Here is a 19,255-nt window from a genome sequence, read left to right as displayed (position 1 = left end):
CATATAAGCCCGTAATGTGATGAACGTAATGCGCTAAACAGTTCCGTGTTTACTTTATAATGGTTTTCTATGAGAAACTTTGCGCATTTCGTTTATATTCTGGGTTCATCTGCTTGCCTATACACAGTATGCATCATCAGTAAGCCTTTTGATATGAGCGTTTTACTACATACAGTAACTACTTAATGCAAACCGTGTAAAAATAGCTGGCGGTCAGCGGAGCAAAGCCTCGAGTTCAGGGTTGATGCCATATTTGACAAATGAAAACATGCACACACACACACACACTCTGTAGATTGTACTGTCTTTATGTCTTGTCTGATTTTCCCAACACATGTTTTTCTCTAGTCCAGGAATGGCGATCGCAGCTGCTCTGCAGTTTTGTAAATTGGTAAGACACTATTGGTAAAATTTGTAAATTGGTAAGACATGTTTTCAGGTTTCATTGGCGATTGAGGGATCACAGCAAACAACAGCACGCTCTGGGAGTTTCTGCAGTTAAGAGCTATAAACTGTCTATCTATTGTTCTATTGTTCAATCTATCATTCCATCCTTCCATCCACCTATCTATGGTTCAATCCAGGGACTCCGCTATGGTTTCTGGGCCCCCTGAACAGCATATTGACTCGGGGCCTCCTGATCGCGTTCCTAACTTCCCCCCTGTTACGGCACCCCTGGTTCAAATGTATCATTCCATCCATCCATTGTTCAATGTATCATTCCATCCATCTGTTGTTATATCTGTCATTCCATCCATCTGTTGTTATATCTGTCATTCCATCCATCTGTTGTTATATCTGTCATTCCATCGTTCCAGTCATCCATCCATCCATCTATTGTTCTGTCATTCCATCCATCCATCCATCTATTGTTCAATCTATCATTCCATCCATCTGTTGTTATATCTGTCATTCCATTGTTCCATCCATCTATCTATCTATTGTTCTGTCATTTTATCCATCCAGCCATCCATTCATCCATCTATCTATCTATTGTTCAATCTATCATTCCATCCATATATTGTTCTAGCTGTTATTTCATCCATCCATCAATCCACCATTCTACGTATCTGTTGTTCAATCTATCATTCCATCCATCCATCCATTGTTCTCTGTCAATCCATCCATCCAGCCATCCATCCATTGTTCTCTGTCAATCCATCCATCCAGCCATCCATCCATCATTATACCTATTATTCCATCCATCCATCTATTGTTCTATTTGTCATTCCATCCGTCCATCCATCCATTGTTCAATAGTTTCATCCAACCATCCATGTATCATTCTATTTATGTGTCATCCATCCATCGTTCTATCTATCGTTCTGTCTATCTATCCATCCGTCCTTCAGTCAGTGTGTTTATAAAGCTGCATCATATTGCAGTCCAGGTCTTTCTCTGCATGAGCAGCTGAGGAATTTGTGTGATTTTTCCCGCAGATCCGTCCTCATTCGTGCCGTTCTGGATCTAAATGTCTGGATGTGGGATCAGGCCTCTTCTGGTCCGATCAGACCAGACGCTTCTTCACAAACCTCTGCAGCCCCATGGAAACATTTCCACAGAGTGCCCAGATTTACTGCTCGGCCCGGCTTTACAGCCAGCTTTTGTTTACCATAGAATCCTGGGCTGCTGTTCAGGAATGCATTAGAGCTGAGCGGGACGGATCCCGACTCTCCAAACCGCTCCTCAGCCCTGAAATGTCTCTCAGCATGTCTGAGCTTCAGCTGACAGACAACTGATCTTCTGAAAGCCCTGGACTATGATGGAATCCTACTGTATATATCAGCATTTTTTTGTTGTTGATGTTGTTGTAAATGTAGTAATTTACTGTGTGTGTGTGTGTGTGTGTGTGTGTGTGTGAGGTTTTAGATTTGAGCATAACTAGAAAAAGGATTTTACATAACACAATTATAATCATTATAATATAAAATTACAAATTTGCTTAATTTATAATTAGAGTTTTTACTGATATATATGTATTTAGATTGTGCTACATATAATATATGAAATGTTTTAGATCTGAGCATAACTAGAGAAAAGCATAACTAGAAATATATCAAATGAAAAATATCTAGATTTTTTGTTTATATTTTGTGATATGAAATGTTTTAAAATTGGGTATAATTACAAAAAGGATGTTATATAATACAACTATAATCATATAATATAAATTTACAAAATTATTTTCATTTATAATACATTTTTTTACCAGTATTTATTTTGTCACATATATAATAGACTGTATGAAATGTTTTAGGTCTGAGCATAACTACATTAAAACACAACTAGAATATGAATATATATATATATATGTGTATATATACATACATATACAGTGCCCTCCAAAAGTATTGGAACAGTAAAGACAAAATTGCTCTGTTGGCTGTGGAGTCAAGACATTTACAAATATGATTAAAAGATGAATATGAGACAAAACTACAGAATTGTATTATTGGGTGATTCAACACATAGATGTTTTAGCAGCTAAGAAGTTCAGCACTTTTAGAGTTCATCCCTCTATCTGATGAGAGCATAAGTATTGGAGCAGTTTCCTCACAGGTCTTTCTAAGTGATCAGCTGTTTCCTGTTGCATTAATTCTTCAGATATTAAAAGCAGGGAATGTGTCGTATCAGTTATATCCATTACTTCTGTATTCTGAATCTTGCATTCGATGATGACACACAAACCAGGATGAAGACGAGGGAGCTGACTTTGAGAGAAAAGCAAGTAATTTGGATGCTAAAAGAAAAGAGGAAGTCAGTTAGAGCTCTAGCAAAAACAAAGGGCATGGAGAAATCAAGAGTTTGGAAACCACCAGCGACACCAGCAACCAACAACGACCTGATCGGCTGAGAAAACAACAGTAGCTGATGACAGACAAATCATAAAAGCTGTGAAAATGAACCCTAAAAGATGTGTCTGTAAAATCACCAACAACTTCCAGAAAGCTGGGGTGATGCTCTGACAATCTACTGTCCTCAGGAGACTTTGACACAGAATTACAGATGCTACACAGCAAGATGCAAACCTCTGACCAGCACCAAACATAGAAAGGCAAGAGTAGAGTTTGCAAAAAAGCACAAAGGTGAGCCAGAAGAGTTTTGGAGCTGTGTTTATGGACCGATGAGACAAAGATGAACCTTTATCTAAGTGATGGGAAAGCACTAATGTGGAGAAAAAAAGGGAACTGCAAATGATCCCAAGCATACAGCCTCATCTGTAAAGCATGGTGGAGGTGGTGTCATGGCATGGGCATGCATGCTGTCTCTGGAACAGGCCCTCTCAACTTTACTGATGACTTCATGTATGATGACAGTAGCAGAATGAATTTGGAAGGGTACAAAACCACCTTGCCTACCAATATTCAAGAAAATGCCACCAGATTCATTGGGACGTGCTTCATATTGCATCAGGACAATGACCCAAAACACCCTGCAGTTCAGTCAAGGAATTTATAAGAGCAAAGAGATGGAAAGTCTTAGATTGCCCAAGTCAATCTCCAGATTTAAATCTGATTGAACATGAATTTCAGCAGCTGGAGAGGAGAGTAAAGGCAGAAACTCCCCAAAACAAGCAACAATTGGAATTGTCTGCATTAAAGGCTGGGAAAAGTATTTCAAAGGATGAGAGCAAGAGTCTGGTGATGTCTATGGGCCACAGACTCACTGCTGTGATTGTGTGCAAGGGATCTGCAACTAAATAATAGCTTTTAATCTTTTATATCTGCCTTATGTTCAACTGTCCCAATACTTATGCTCTCATCAATGAGTGGATGAACTCTAAAAGTGCTGTTCTTTTTATTTGGTAAAACATGTATGAGTTGAAACGGCTAATAATAAAATGTGACATTCTGTAGTTTTGTCTCATATTCATCTTTTAATCATATTTACAAATGTCTTGACTCCACAGCCAACAGAGCAATTTTGTCTTTACTGCTCCAATACTTATGGAGGGCACTGTATATATATATATATATATATATATATATATATATATATATATATATATATATATATATATATATATATATATATATATATATATATATATATATAAGTAAATACTAAATATTATACAAATTAAATATTTTAAATCTGAAAAAATATAGCATTATAGCATTATATAAAATGTACAATTCTTTTTTTTTTTGTATTTTTTTTAAAAAATATTTTTCAACATATATTCATTATTTTATATTTTTATATATAACATAAAAATAAACATGAGTGTTTTTCTACGTATGTTTAGAACTTGTTAGAAACATCTTATTGGAGAGCAATTTATATAAAATGAAAAACCACTGGTCGAAAGGAAACCTTTGGATGAACTGTTCATGTATCTGGTTAACTGTTCTTTTATTTTTAAACCTCGAGCATTGATGATGCATTCATGAACGCACACAAAAGCATGATAGAAACGAGGTTTATTTTGTAAAAAGTTATAAAATGAATATTGTACAAAAATAAAGTCTGTAGAGAGCTTTGGTTCAGTAACACAAAACAAGACAAAACGTCTCACAGGACCGACGAACACTGCAGGACGGAAAATGAGTTTCAGCAGACATTTGAACTCTTATCTTGAATGTTCTCTTTCGAGGAATCCACAAACGTAAGTTACACGCAGTGAGCAAACTGTCATGCGTCAGGACAGAGGATCGCAGCGAGCGCGTGTTTTCGGTTACATCTACGACTCCAAAGCACGTTTATCATGATTAAGGAGGAACAGCTGATGAAATATATCCTGATAAAAGAGGCATCTCGTGCTTTACAGAGGTTTGGCCTAGATACTTCTGAAATGGGGGGATTTGTTCAGGGATTACGGCATCATAATGCAACAGTAAAGCCCAAAGTATACTTCGGTTTTTACACGTGCTTTTTACATGCAAATTTCTTCAATAGAAATGTAAACGCTACCACCAGGTTTTTGTACGCTCAGGTCGAGCATGCATATTGAATTTGTTTTGCACTAATCAGTTGTTACACAAGGTGGCAGCACTGGCCCACGGGAGAAAGCGAAACTAAAGAGACTGAACAACGATAACAACAAAATAGTGGAGACTGAAACAACAACAACAGACGGACGCATTGAGAAGCGCTTGTGTGAGAGAGTTATAAAAGAGCCCAGCTTTAGTTTAAAAGAGTATAGAAACATTTTTAGCGGTTCTAACTTGTGGAGAAACTTGTCTTCCATATGTATTTCCACAGCGTGAACGTAAGGTCATACGAGTTTATAAATGAACTGCTTGTTTTAAAATCTTCCCAACATTAACATCCGCTTTGAACATTGCAATGCACATGATAACTGTATTAAACACTACAATAAGTAAATCCACTTCACCATTCTTTAACGGTGGTAATATCCACCTTATTTTTCCCGTAAAGGTCTTTGCACACTTAAGTCCGATGTTTAGATTTTAGATAAATCAGGTTAGATTTTCTGCGTTTTCGCATCTGTAGCAAGCATTTTGATAGTAAAGCATGACGAATACAAAAAAAAAAAAAAACACTCAGTGTGCAAGGACTTTAAGAGCGGGCGCTGCATTTCTAAATTTTCCTGCTAATTTGAGCTGTGCAAACCTGCTTGTTTTGCTGCTTGATATTGGTGCACCTTAGTATATTATTTTAATGTATTATCTTAATTATGAACACAGAAAGCAGTTTCACCGTTTACCGCACTTTATTCTTCTCGCGGCTTCCCTACAGCAGCTAACCGGAAGTCTCGCACATTCATAGAAAACGGCTTACTTCTGCATTAAATAAGGTGGATAGAGCTACCACAAAAATGGAAGTTCAAAGATAAAATTCTAAAGATGTGTATGCGTACAAAAACAAGGTATACTTTGGGCTTAATGCACAGAAAGGCCTGCGTTTTCTCTTCCTACAGGCCCTGTTTACAGTCGAAGGCCCAGATTGCTCTATAATTGAGAGAATTGATCCTGTTGAGAAGTTTATTTCAAGTCGGTTAGAGCTGACAAAGCTGATTTGACATAATTGGTCTTAAACGACAGGGGTCCGTGGCGCTTCTCCGTACAGATTAATGGATGAACGGCCGGTTTGACCTCAGCGGTCGCTCCAGACCGGACCGAGCGGACGGCGGGTTTAAACAGGTCACATGTAACATTATTTGCTCTGATCAAACAGTCCATTTGTGGCGCTCGGCTCGGCGTAGGCGGTCTCTGGCACTGATTTCATTACAGTGAGATGTAAACATGTCAGGCCAGGCCGTATTTTAAAGAGATAATTGGAGACGAGCCATCTGAGGTCCGGCTTGAGCACACGACGGACCACGCTGCCTGTTTTAATGACGGGGAAAAATCGAGACTTTCGCTTTTTGCAGAACAACATCAGCTTTTTATTTTCTACAATAATACTTGGTCCTCTGCCCGCTTATTATCTGTTCTTTTGTTGTAGGAAACAACGGCAGACTGTCTGGTGGAGCTGGAGACACGTCTTTTCCATCACTGAACGTCACAGACGGGACGTAATTATCCGCTTTTCTTTCGTTCATCTAAAGATTCTCTCCGATTTACTCAAAGCTCATGTCGTTCCAAAACCATTTGACCTTCTTCTGTCAAACGCCAAAAAGGAGATCTAATGCAAAATGACATTGTGAAAGCATCATAACAAGACTTCTGCATTATTTTCCAAGTCTTCTGAAGTCGTGCAATGCTTTGCAATCTTTCATCTGACATGCAAAAAACAGGGAGGTTTGGATTCAGTGATGTCAAACCGGGCACAAGGGTCTTATTCAGTGTTTAACCTTAAGATTTTAGAGGTTTGTATTGAAAAATGTCTTAAATTTGGGTTGGTTCCTCATGCATATCAATCATATGACTTCAGAAGACTTTGAATAACATGCACAAGTTATGTTCACTATTTTCATTGTGCCAAATGACTGTAAATCCTGATCTACCTTCTGCAGGCAAAATCCATTGGTTTTGATTGGGTGCCAGATTTTCCCATGCAGATTCTACAATGGGTTCAAGTGGGTTGTGTTATTTTTGACACACAGACCAACAGAAATCTGCTTGATTTGAAAAGTGATTTCTGTGTGAGCTGTTTTGTAATAATTAAATAATTAATATATAATATATATAGCCCTTCCTGTAGCTCAAATAGTAGAGCACGGCGCTAGCAACGCCAAGGTCATGGGTTCGATTCCCAGGGAAAGCAAGAGCTGATAAAATGTAAAAACTGTAACTTGAATGCAATGTAAGTCGCTTTGGATAAAAGCGTCTGCTAAATGCATAAATGTAAATGTATATAAAAAATAATTATCAAATATAAAATACAAAAATGCTCAGATCTAAAACATTTCATGTATTCTATATACAACAAAAATATATAATAAATATATAAAATAAAATATATTAGAAAAATAGAAATATATTTTATATATAATTTTCTGTGCTTATTTATTTTATAATATTTATAAAAAATATATTTAAATTTTTTCTAATATATTTTACTACAAAAATATAATTAATATTAGAAAAAATGGCAGCCCCCATGTTTGACCATGAGACTTGAGAGATTTTCTAATACTAAGTATTATTAATATATATATATTTTAAACGTTATTATTTATTTTTCACATATATAATATCTGAATGTTTTTTTTTTTTTTTTTTTTTTTTAAGATCTGAGCATAAGATAAGTGAAATTTTGGCTAAATTTGGTGGGCAAAAAAAATCCATAGTGTGTGTATATATCTATATATCGATCTATCGCACCTTTAAACTCTCATTTTGTGAGTCACGACATGTTTGGAACGACATGAGCTTGAATAAATGACAAATTTATGAACGGTTTCTTGAAAAACTTATGCTCAAATTTGGCACCATCCAAGATAGAGAACAAAAACCCCCTCCTTAAATAAATAAGAGAAACAAACACTCTAATACAATGGATTGCAATAAATAACAATAACTTAATTAAATCTCAATAAATACATTTTCATATATACTATATATATATAGATAGCTTTCTGGATATTAAAGATCTGGAGTCTGTCGTTGTGGTTCTGTGTGTAAACGTGATAATCCACGGCAGGCGCGTCACGTTCCCGTATCCCACCGTGTTTGTTGCTGGATAAACGATGTGGTTTGGTAACAAAGTGAATACTGGATACATCTGGGATCTCCTTCCGAGAGTCCTCGGCCCAGTCTGAAGCGCTTCACGCTCTGCAAAAACATTATTCTCTTACTTAGCATTTTAGTCTTGTTTTCTAGAATACATATCTAAACATTCTTGAATCAAGATGCATTTATTGCACAAGTAAAATTACTTAAGATATTATGTCTTGTTTTCTGTAAAAAAAATTAATAAAAATAAATACAAATTTAGCTTAAAACAAGCAAAAATATCTGCCAATGGGGTAAGAAACGTCCTCTTCTTTAGCCTTTGAATTAAGATTATTTTTCTTACAACATTGGCAGATATTTTTGCTTGTTTTAAGCAAAAACTAACTACTTTTTTTTTTTAGAAAAGACAAAAATAGTAAAAAATTAAAATAAAAAGTACTGGCAGCTCATTACACACATTATCCATTAATTTTACAGACATTTCTGTTTACTCTAAAACACAATGCACAATGTAAAATTCAATATACTGGTAAAAAATTACTTGAAAATATACACTATATTGTGCCCTATTTTGACAAATTTGTATCTTAAATCATTTCACTTGTCAAGTAACTGCATCTTGGTTCAAGAATGTTTAGATATTTATACTAGAAAACAAGACAAAAATACTAAGTAAGAGAATAATTAACTGCAATGCGTGGGTTTCGTCCGTCAAACGCAAGCGCACTTTTTAGCCGAATGCTTCTTCAGAGTATGGTATTCCAAGCTGTCGTCCAGAAACGAGATGTCGTCGTCGAAAGCGATGGGCCGGCAGCAAGTCCGAGACGGCGTTTCCTTGTCCAGCTTCTTGTTGTGGGTGAGGTTGTTGAGGATCTTGTCGTAGTTGGTCTCGGCGTCGAAACACGGGCCGCTGCAGTAGCGGAACATCAGCTCCTCTTTGGTCCTGTAACCCAAGCCCAGGTCTGTGACGTTGAGGTGGATCTCCTTCAGCAGACATCCACGCCCTTGACCTTTGACCCTGTCGTCTCGGCTTTCCTTACGGCCTCGTCCGCGACTCCTCTTCCGGTCTCCCCGTCCCCGGCTGCTCCTCTCGGAGTTTGTTGCTCCTTTCTGTCGGCCTCTGTCCCGCTTGGTTTGCGAGTCTGCGTCGGAGGATCTGCGCAGTCGGCCGATGGTGGCTTCGATGAAGTCCATTACGCTCTCAAACTGCTCCGGGTAAAAGCCATTCACGTCATCTTCAAGAGACAAAACAAAAACACATCAACTGTGTGCAAAACATGATTCTCTTACTCAGTATTTTTTGTCTTGTTTTCTAGTATAAATATCTAAACATTCTTGAAACAAGCAAAAATATCTGCCAATGTGGTAAGAAAAATTATTTGAATTCAAAGGCTAAACAAGATTATTTTTCTTGCCCCATTGGCAGATATTTATGATTGTTTTAAGGAAAAACTAACAAAATTCAGAAAACAAGACTTAATATCTTAAATCATTTTACTTGTAATTTATCTTGATTCAAGAATGTTTGGATATTTATACTAGAAAACAAGACAAAAATACTAAGAGAATCATTTTTTGCGGTGCAATTATTGATGCAATGTGACAGTTCTTGTTTTGCATTTGCATTGTGTGCATTTATGATGTTTGGTTTTTGGATAAAAGCATCTGCTAAATGACTAAATGGAATTTAATTTTAAATCACTCAAAAACTGTTTTTACTTTGTAGATGATGTAAGCATAACAATTTGAAGGTATTTCATGTTATTGGGAAATTTAATATGAATCAGTGTTATTTTCGTTAACAAACTATTCAAAACATTTATGTTAATTGAAATAAAATAAATGTTCATTGAAATAATGAAATAAAATATTATTATAAAAGGTATACTTTCAGTAAATATTGGATACACAAAACCGTTTATAATTTTATTAAAAGTACTAAAATTACTAAAAGTGAAATAAAAACCAATAGCAATTGTTAAAAAACAATAAAAATAAACAGAAATTAGAAACGAATAAAAATGACAAAAACACAACAGTAGTAAAATGACTAAAACTAAAACAAATAAACAACAAAAACTAAATAGACATTTAAAAAATGCAAATGACAAAAACAGCATAAATTACTAAAACTAAAATCAATAATAATGAAAACTGAATAGGCATTAAAGAAAAATTATAAAAATGACAAAAACACAAAATAACTCAAATTGAAATAAATGAATAAAAACCATATACATTTTTTAAATAATAATAATGACAACAAAATTACTAAAACTGAAATAAATAGTAATAAAAACTAAATAGACAAAAAAAAAACTAATAAAGCCTACAAAAACACAACAAAAGTACTAAAATAAAAATAAGTAGACATATAAAAAAACTAAACAAAAACACATCAAAATGACTAAAACTGAAATAAAAAAAAAAAATAAGAAAAACTTAACAGATATACTTAAAAAGATAAAACCAACTCAACAAAATTACGAACTTTGAAAAGAAAAGGGAAAATGACAAATTCTAAATATTATTAAATACTACATTAATGATAACACTGATGTGAATTTCAGTATAAATATGCTCGTTTGATTAGTGACCTAGAATGTGCAATAGTTTAACGTTTTAAAGATGATCTGTTTGCTTCCAGGTTGAAATGATTCTGCTCTGCAGATCCTCAGCATGCTCTCAGACGTTTGGACTTCACTGTATATACGACTGTGTTTATTTGTCACTATCGGCCATCCCAAAGAACGGCCCATGACTCACCGTCACTGGACGGACTGTTCTCATGTCAGGACTGCGATGGAAAATCTTATAGATCATGACATTGAGGTACAGCAGAAATACATCTGCTCTACCGCAAACTCGAAACATGCTCACCGCCCTCATCTTAAACAAAAGCAAGCGCACGTTTGATCTGCATGTAATGCATTATGATTTCATTACAGTCGGATCTCAAAGTTCAGTCTCCATTCAACCCAACAGACCGGCCTTGTCTCAGTTCTCGGAAAAGCCTTGCAACAATCGTGATATATACATGCTGATAATCTTGCTTGATCATTTTCCCCTCATTAAAAATTATTTAACTTGAAAGAAATGAATAGTACTTTTGGAAAGGTTTCATTTAATCCCACTTATAAGAGGTGAAGATAATAAAAGCTGAACATTTACACACCCTCAGACCATCGCAGATATAGAGGAGTTTGTTTCTTCATCAGATTTGGAGAAATATAGCATCACATCACTTGCTCACTAAAGTGAATGGGTGCCGTCAGAATGAGAGTCCAAACAGCTGATAAAAACATCACAATAATCCACACCACTCCAGTCCATCAGTTAACATCTGGAGAAGACCAAAGCTGAAACTAATCCATCATTAAGACATTTTTAACTCGGATATGAGTCTATAATCCATAATAACTCTTCCTCCAGTGAAAAACTGCATCTCCTGTTGTCTCTCACATCAAAATCCAGCCACATATTTGTTTAGAGCTGTTTTGTCTTGTAAACTCTGCTTGATCTGTGCAGATTTCTCTCCTGATTCAGACCAGAACACCTTTTCACTGGAGGAAGAGTTATTATGGATTATAGATTAATATTTGAGTTAAAAATGTCTCAATGCTAGATTAGTTTGATCTTTTGTGTTCTCCAGATGTTAACTGATGGACTGGAGTGGTGTGGATTATTGTGATGTTTTTATCAGCTGTTTGGACTCTCATTCTGACGGCACCCATTCACTTTAGTGAGCAAGTGATGTGATGCTATATTTCTCCAAATCTGATGAAGAAACAAACTCATCTAAGGTAAACCACACCTTAACTAAATGAAATAAACTTTAAAACCAGTTTCAGTGATTTTCATGCCTGCTATTTCATGCAAATATCAGCACATCTGACACGCATGAACACCTGTTTCGTGTTACAGATGCACCATATGGCAGGTAAAGTGAAGTATTCTCTGTGGGACTGAGATGATTCAGATGTTTAGGGAATTTAGTCTTGCTTGAGATGTTTGTATGAGCTTCAACCGTTTGTGAGCAGCAGGAGTAACCTTTACGCTGGTGTCATTTGTGTAACCCAGTTGGTTACATGATCTACAGCGGTATCAGATGAATCTGACAAACGCTGGCTGTCTCTCAAATCTCTGTGCTGCCTACATAGAAAGCAATTTTGTGTATCACAGGGTGATTGAACAATGAATAAACAGGCACAGTCACATTTAAAGGAACACTCCACTATTTTTTGAAAATAGGCTCATTTTACACCTCCCCTAGAGTTAAACGGTTGAGTTTTACCGTTTTTGAATCCATTCAGCCGATCTCCAGGTTATATTAACTTTTAGCTTTACTATAGATCATTGGATCGGATTAGACCGTTAGCATCTCGCTCAAAAATGACCAAAGAGTTTCGATAATTTTCCTATTTAAAACGTAACTCTCCTGTAGTTACATCGTACGGCAGCAAAGTTCCTTGATTATTACGCTGAATGGGAGTATAGTTCCTAGCCATATCGGTCTAGAAAATCGCAACTTCTCATTTTCCGTCAGTCTTAGTACACGATGTAACTACAGAAGAGTCGAGCTTTAAGTCATAACTCTTTGGTCATTTTTGAGCAAGATGCTAATGGTCTAATCCGATTCAATGATCTATGCTAAGCTAAGATAAAAGTGCTACCGCCAGACCCGGAGATCGGCTGAATGGATTCGAAAACGGTAAAACTCAACTGTTTAACTCTAGGGGACATGGAAAATGAGTCTATTTTTAAAAAAAGTGGAGTGCTCCTTTAAACCATTTAAATGCCCAAACGCCAGGTGCTCATTTTAGTTTTATGCAAGTTTGTTTTTATCCAGGAAATAATTAGCTCACAATTCTGATTTTTGTATCTCCAATTCTAGCTTCATATCTTGCAACTATGACTTTGTCTAGCGATTCTGACTTTATATCTCATAATTCTACCGTTATATCTCATAATTCTGGCTTTATTATCTCGCCATTCTGGCTTTATATCTCATAATTCTACCTTTATATCTCATAATTCTGGCTTTATTATCTCGCAATTCTGACTTTATAGCTCATAATTCTACCTTTATATCTCATAATTCTGGCTTTATTATCTCGCAATTCTGGCTTTATTATCTCATAATTCTGGATTTATTATCTCACAATTCTGACTTTGTCTCACAATTCAGATATGTCTTACAATTCTGACTTTATATCTCATAATTCTACCTTTATATCTCACAATTCTGACTTTATATCTCACAATGCTGACTTTATATCTCATAATTCTACCTTTATTTCTCATAATTCTGATTTTATATCTCACAATTCTGACTTTATATCTCACAATGCTGACTTTATATCTCACAATGCTGACTTTATATCTCATAATTCTACCTTTATTTCTCATAATTCTGATTTTATATCTCACAATTCTGACTTTATATCTCACAATGCTGACTTTATATCTCACAATTCTCATAATTCTGACTTTATATCTCACAATTATACCTATATATCTCACAATCCTACCTATATATCTCACAATTCTGACTTTATATCTCACAATTCTGACTTTATATCTCACAATTCTCATAATTCTGACTTTATATCTCACAATTCTACCTTTATATCTCATAATTCTACCTTTCTATCTCACAACTCCGACTTTGTCTCAAAATTCAGATATATCTCACAATTCTGACTTTATATCTCACAATTCTGACTTTGTCTCAAAATTCAGATATATCTCACAATTCTGACTTTATATCTCACAATTCTCATAATTCTGACTTTATATCTCACAATTTTACCTTTATATCTCATAATTCTACCTTTATATCTCACAATTCTGACTTTATATCTCATAATTCTGACTTTATATCTCACAATTCTCATAATTCTGACTTTATATCTCACAATTCTACCTTTATATCTCATAATTCTACCTTTCTATCTCACAACTCCGACTTTGTCTCAAAATTCAGATATATCTCACAATTCTGACTTTATATCTCACAATTCTGACTTTGTCTCAAAATTCAGATATATCTCACAATTCTGACTTTATATCTCACAATTCTCATAATTCTGACTTTATATCTCACAATTTTACCTTTATATCTCATAATTCTGACTTTATATCTCATAATTCTACCTTTATATCTCATAATTCTGACTTTATATCTCACAATTATACCTTTATATCTCACAACTCCGACTTTCTCTCAAAATTCAGATATATCTCACAATTCTGACTTTATATCTCACAATTCTCATAATTCTGACTTTATATCTCACAATTCTCATAATTCTGACTTTATATCTCACAATTATACCTATATATCTCACAATCCTACCTATATATCTCACAATTCTGACTTTATATCTCACAATTCTGACTTTATATCTCACAATTCTCATAATTCTGACTTTATATCTCACAATTCTACCTTTATATCTCACAACTCCGACTTTGTCTCAAAATTCAGATATATCTCATAATTCTGACTTTATATCTCACAATTATACCTTTATATCTCACAACTCCGACTTTGTCTCAAAATTCAGATATATCTCACAATTCTGAATTTATATCTCACAATTCTCATAATTCTGACTTTATATCTCACAATTCTGACTTTGTCTCAAAATTCAGATATATCTCACAATTCTGACTTTATATCTCACAATTCTCATAATTCTGACTTTATATCTCACAATTTTACCTTTATATCTCATAATTCTGACTTTATATCTCACAATTCTGACTTTATATCTCATAATTCTACCTTTATATCTCACAACTCCAACTTTGTCTCAAAATTCTGATATATCTCACAATTCTGACTTTATATCTCACAATTCTCATAATTCTGACTTTATATCTCACAATTCTACCTTTATTATCTCACAACTCCGACTTTGTCTCAAAATTCAGATATATCTCACAATTCTGACTTTATATTTCACAATTCTCATAATTCTGACTTTATATCTCATAATTCTGATATGTCTCACAATTCTATCTCAGAATTAACTCAGAATTGTGAGAATGGTACCTTGTAATTGATATAAACTCGCATTCTAAGAGGAAAAGTTGGATTTTTGAGATATAAACTTGCAACTGTGAGGAAAAAGAAGGAATTATGAGATAAAAAGTTGCAATTACCTTTTTTATATTTTATTCCGCAGCAGAAACAAAAAACAGAATGGCAAGATATAAACTCAGAATTTCAAGTTTTACAGTTCTAAGAAAAAGAAAGAAAAAAAAGTCCACACTTTTTACCTTTTTTTATTACCCTTTTTATATTTTTACCCCATGGCAGAAATAAGCTTCCATATAGTTCAGAGAGACGCCTCATTTAATTGGATAATTGCATAATTTTCACTCATGTTTTCTATCAGAGCAACATTTAGAAAGATGCATCTCAATCATGCACTCAAAACCTCCTTTTCATTGGCTTCAGATAAAATATCTGACTGCATGTTCTTCACTGCTTTTAGTGGCTGCTCTCTGGACGGCCAAACTGCCATAACAAGAACACATTTTGGAGCGATTCAGAGGACTAGAGATACTGATGCATGCAGGGATCGAATCCCCAAGACACAAGTCACTGAGTGATTCAACATGTGTTTGCTTTTTGCAGCTCCCATCGTCTGTTGTTCACTATAGTTTTAGCACGCCTTACATTATGCAAGGGTCTGGCGGAGCGTCCGACTTCTAAATAAATTCATGCATATTTTCGGTCAGTCCAGTGCGAACCGTTCCACATGCCTAGTTTGAGTCGTTAATACTCTAATTTAGAAAGTTCCCACGATGCAGGAAGGCTAGTGTGTAAAAGATGAGGCTGCTATTAAACATCTGGAACAGCTGCTTAAATGCACAACGAATGTATAGTTCATGCCTCTGCTGTCACGTCAGTATCTGTCGATGTTCACAACAGCACCTTACTCAGGAAAACGTGTGAGAAAAGTGCTGGAAAGCTTGGCGTTAAATATAAACAATCCATGCAGACTTCATCTCAAGTAGGTTTATAAGAAAACAACGTGACTTTAAAAGCCCGTCCTCTGTGTTACAAGGCTATATGCCGCTTTCGTTTTCAGGTTTTTCATGCTGTTGAACAGATGGGGGTTTGTTATGTAAAGCATGTGGTCACGCAGTGCTTACGAAGGTAATGTTTCAGTTAACATACTGTACTCTTGACCAGTATATTGTCACAGTTGTGCATCTGTATCTGGGTTGCTCAACATGCAGCTATGCAAGTAATTGAAAGCAGTTCTCCATTGCAACTGAACTAAAACGAATTAACACATCTCCTTTGAGATGTGCATTGAAGAAATTGAGAGTTGCATGCTCAGTGACTTACATTGTTCCTCCATGGAGGCTTGTTTTTGGTGCATGGTTTCAGGTTGGGAGTCGATGATGGGGTCCAGAGCGGGCGTCTCACTGCGGACGACGGCTCTTTTGGATGGCTGCAGCTTGTGGAAGACGGGACGTGTGGAAACGGAGCTCAGGAGCAACAAACACGTGGCTAGAATGTCCCATAACTTCATTTTAGACTCAGTTCCTTTGAGGGAAGCTGCAATGGTGTAAAAGGTAAAAGCATGAACGTCTGCACAAAAGCATGCATGAGTGACAAAAAACGTGGCTTTGAATGGAAAAAGGAGAGACTTTTCTTGTGTTAATTTGACGAATGCCATGTTTGTTTTGTATTCGGCGCTACTGAAAGTCTTCCCAGAGGGAAACGGTTCAGAAAGAAGTGTTGTAACTTGTGAGAAGTACAGAATTAAATATTCTGATGAGGGCCCTGCGTGAAATGTGTTCTGTAGGCCAGTTAATGCTGAACAGATTTCTGTCAGTATAACAGAGCAGAAAAATGCATGTTTTCTGCCAGAGTTTTTCCCCATTCCGGATCCCAAAAACTCCTGTTGATGAAAGGGCAAATAAAATCTACCAGTTTCATGAACGCAATGGTTTACAATGACTTTTATGACCCTGTATTGCAGTAAATGACGCTTTACTCCGAATAGCTCTGATTTTTGATCATTAAAACCTGCTGTTTCTATGTGTAATTAATAGCTTTTTGATATTTTAAGTCATATAGTCTTAAGATCATTTGGTTAAGACATTTAATGCACCATACAAACAATCAGAGATGCATACATTTTTTCAAGTTTGAAGTATTTGACCTAATAATATGAGTCTATTAAATTTGCTCCAAAGCTGCTCATAGTGATGTGAAGTAAACAAACTCTTAAAGATTTCTCCATATTATTTACGGAACATTTTCAGTGTTTTATAGAAGTTACAAAAGTTATGTTTTGAAAAGCATACAGTAACTAATTTCAGCTGGAGTCCTAATATACAGTTTTATGTTAGGAGATCGGTGCACTCTTGAAAATAAAGGATTCAAATTGGGTTTTACATATTATTAACATATGAGAACCTTTTTAGGTCCTTCAGATGTTGTTTTTTTTATTTATTTTTTGGTGCATCAGAATCTGAGGAACCTACAATCAAATGTCCAAGTTTCCAAAAATTAAGGATTATTAATACGAAAATAAACCTCAATAACATTTATGTTTAAGAGTGTACGCGGGAAAATGACTGTAAAAAATGAATAAGGAAAACTAATGTGTGTTTATATGCAGAAAGAATGAGATAAATTCACCTTAAATGGGGTCCATACAGACCGGAGCTTCAGAAAAGCCAAATTCTCAGTAAATCAGGAAACATCCAAAGATCCAAAAGATAAAATCCGTGCGTTATCCTCAAACTATCACGATTCCAGGTCCATTCACAACATGTTATCCGCTAGATCCCAATGAAGCGTGCGCAGAAGTGTCCAGAGTGTCCAACTGACGCGCCGCGGTGCGCAACGCGACGCGCGGAACCGTGATGCTGCCGCGTCTGTAACGAGAGAGAAAACCAGCAGCAGCGGCTCAGATGAAGACATCGGGATCCCAAAGACGCAGATCTGGATCCGAACTAACTGTAATAGTTTCCCGTGTCTATTAAAGCGCGCCGCATTCTGCCTCCGAGACGCAACGCAGCGCACAGGTGATGCAATCCAGGTGAATGATTGTTAATATCCGCACGGATCAGGTTAACGTGAAGCGCGACTGTACAGCAGATGGTGTGTGTCTGATATCTGTCAGCAGCACACAGCGGTCATGATCCTCGCTCGCGCGTCTCTGCACGCGTCTGACGCTCAGCTTTGAGCGCGTTTTAAATAGGCTCAGGGGTTCGAGCGCACTGACGTCACGCTGGGGCCACGCCCTCATTTTTCTCAAGCTCGCACAACTCAGATCCATCCATCCATCACTGTTTCCATCCGCACAATTAAAGCTGTTTGTCAGCTACAAAAACCAGATAAAATCAGGGAGAGTTTGTGAGCAACTTTTGAAAAAAGATAAATGCACAAAGCAAAATCTGGATTTATGCGCCTACCATTGTGTAAATCACAGATGCACTAAATATCTAAAGCACCTGATCTTATGGCTATGACCAAAAATGGAAAAACACACTAATAAAATGAACCCAAAACTATTTAGAGTAAAGGCCCATCTTTTGGATTTTTCAGTGTTTCCATGGTAATATTCTTTGAAGTACCTTGCAATGTCTGCAATAAATTCCGTGGTGTTAATCTGATACGGACACATTGTTTTGTAAGGGAGGTTTGTGGTGTTTGGTGTTGTGTTTGTGTGTTGTTCCACAGCTGCGTCATACTGTCTTTATTAAAACCATCTTTATTAAATCGAAGGATCAGTGACAGCAGTTTATTCAGACTTTAAAACCCGTCTGCCATTATAAATGGAGCTCTGAATTCATTCTGAGTAATATGAGAACATCTTCTAACCCTAACGTTATCCTAAATATTTCTGATGTGTCATGGTGGTTAATGTGGAAACACAGATGACCGTTCAAACTCATTCATTTGCATTTATTCATTTTTTCTGCATGCAGTTGCAGAACCAACTTAATGAGGAATTAATGCAACAAAGCAATTCATCCTCTGAATGTGATCTTAAAAGAATAGATCACCCAAGAATGAACATTTGCTGGAGATGTACTCAGCCTCAGGCCACCAAGATGTAGATGAGATGATTGTTTCTTCATCAGATTTGGAGAAATATAGCATCACATCACTTGCTCACTAAAGTGAATGG

At 35.9% G+C, this 19,255-nt stretch overlaps 1 protein-coding gene across 1 annotated transcript; it reads right to left on the bottom strand.

The window, feature by feature from the left end:
• Positions 1-8,795: 8,795 nt before the first annotated feature.
• gdnfa (glial cell derived neurotrophic factor a) lies at positions 8,796-16,639 on the bottom strand (the record flags this gene model as incomplete). The annotated part of the gene is made up of 2 exons (XM_079407611.1): positions 8,796-9,319; positions 16,453-16,639. The coding sequence occupies 2 exons, from the start codon at positions 16,637-16,639 to the stop codon at positions 8,796-8,798; spliced, it is 711 nt and encodes a 236-aa protein (XP_079263737.1).
• Between the last annotated feature and the right edge of the window lie 2,616 nt (positions 16,640-19,255).

This window comes from Barbus barbus, assembly GCF_936440315.1.
Source record: "Barbus barbus genome assembly, chromosome: 45".
NCBI lineage: Eukaryota > Metazoa > Chordata > Actinopteri > Cypriniformes > Cyprinidae > Barbus > Barbus barbus.
Note: the sequence above shows the minus strand (reverse complement) of the source record. Positions and strands in the feature narration are given on the sequence as shown.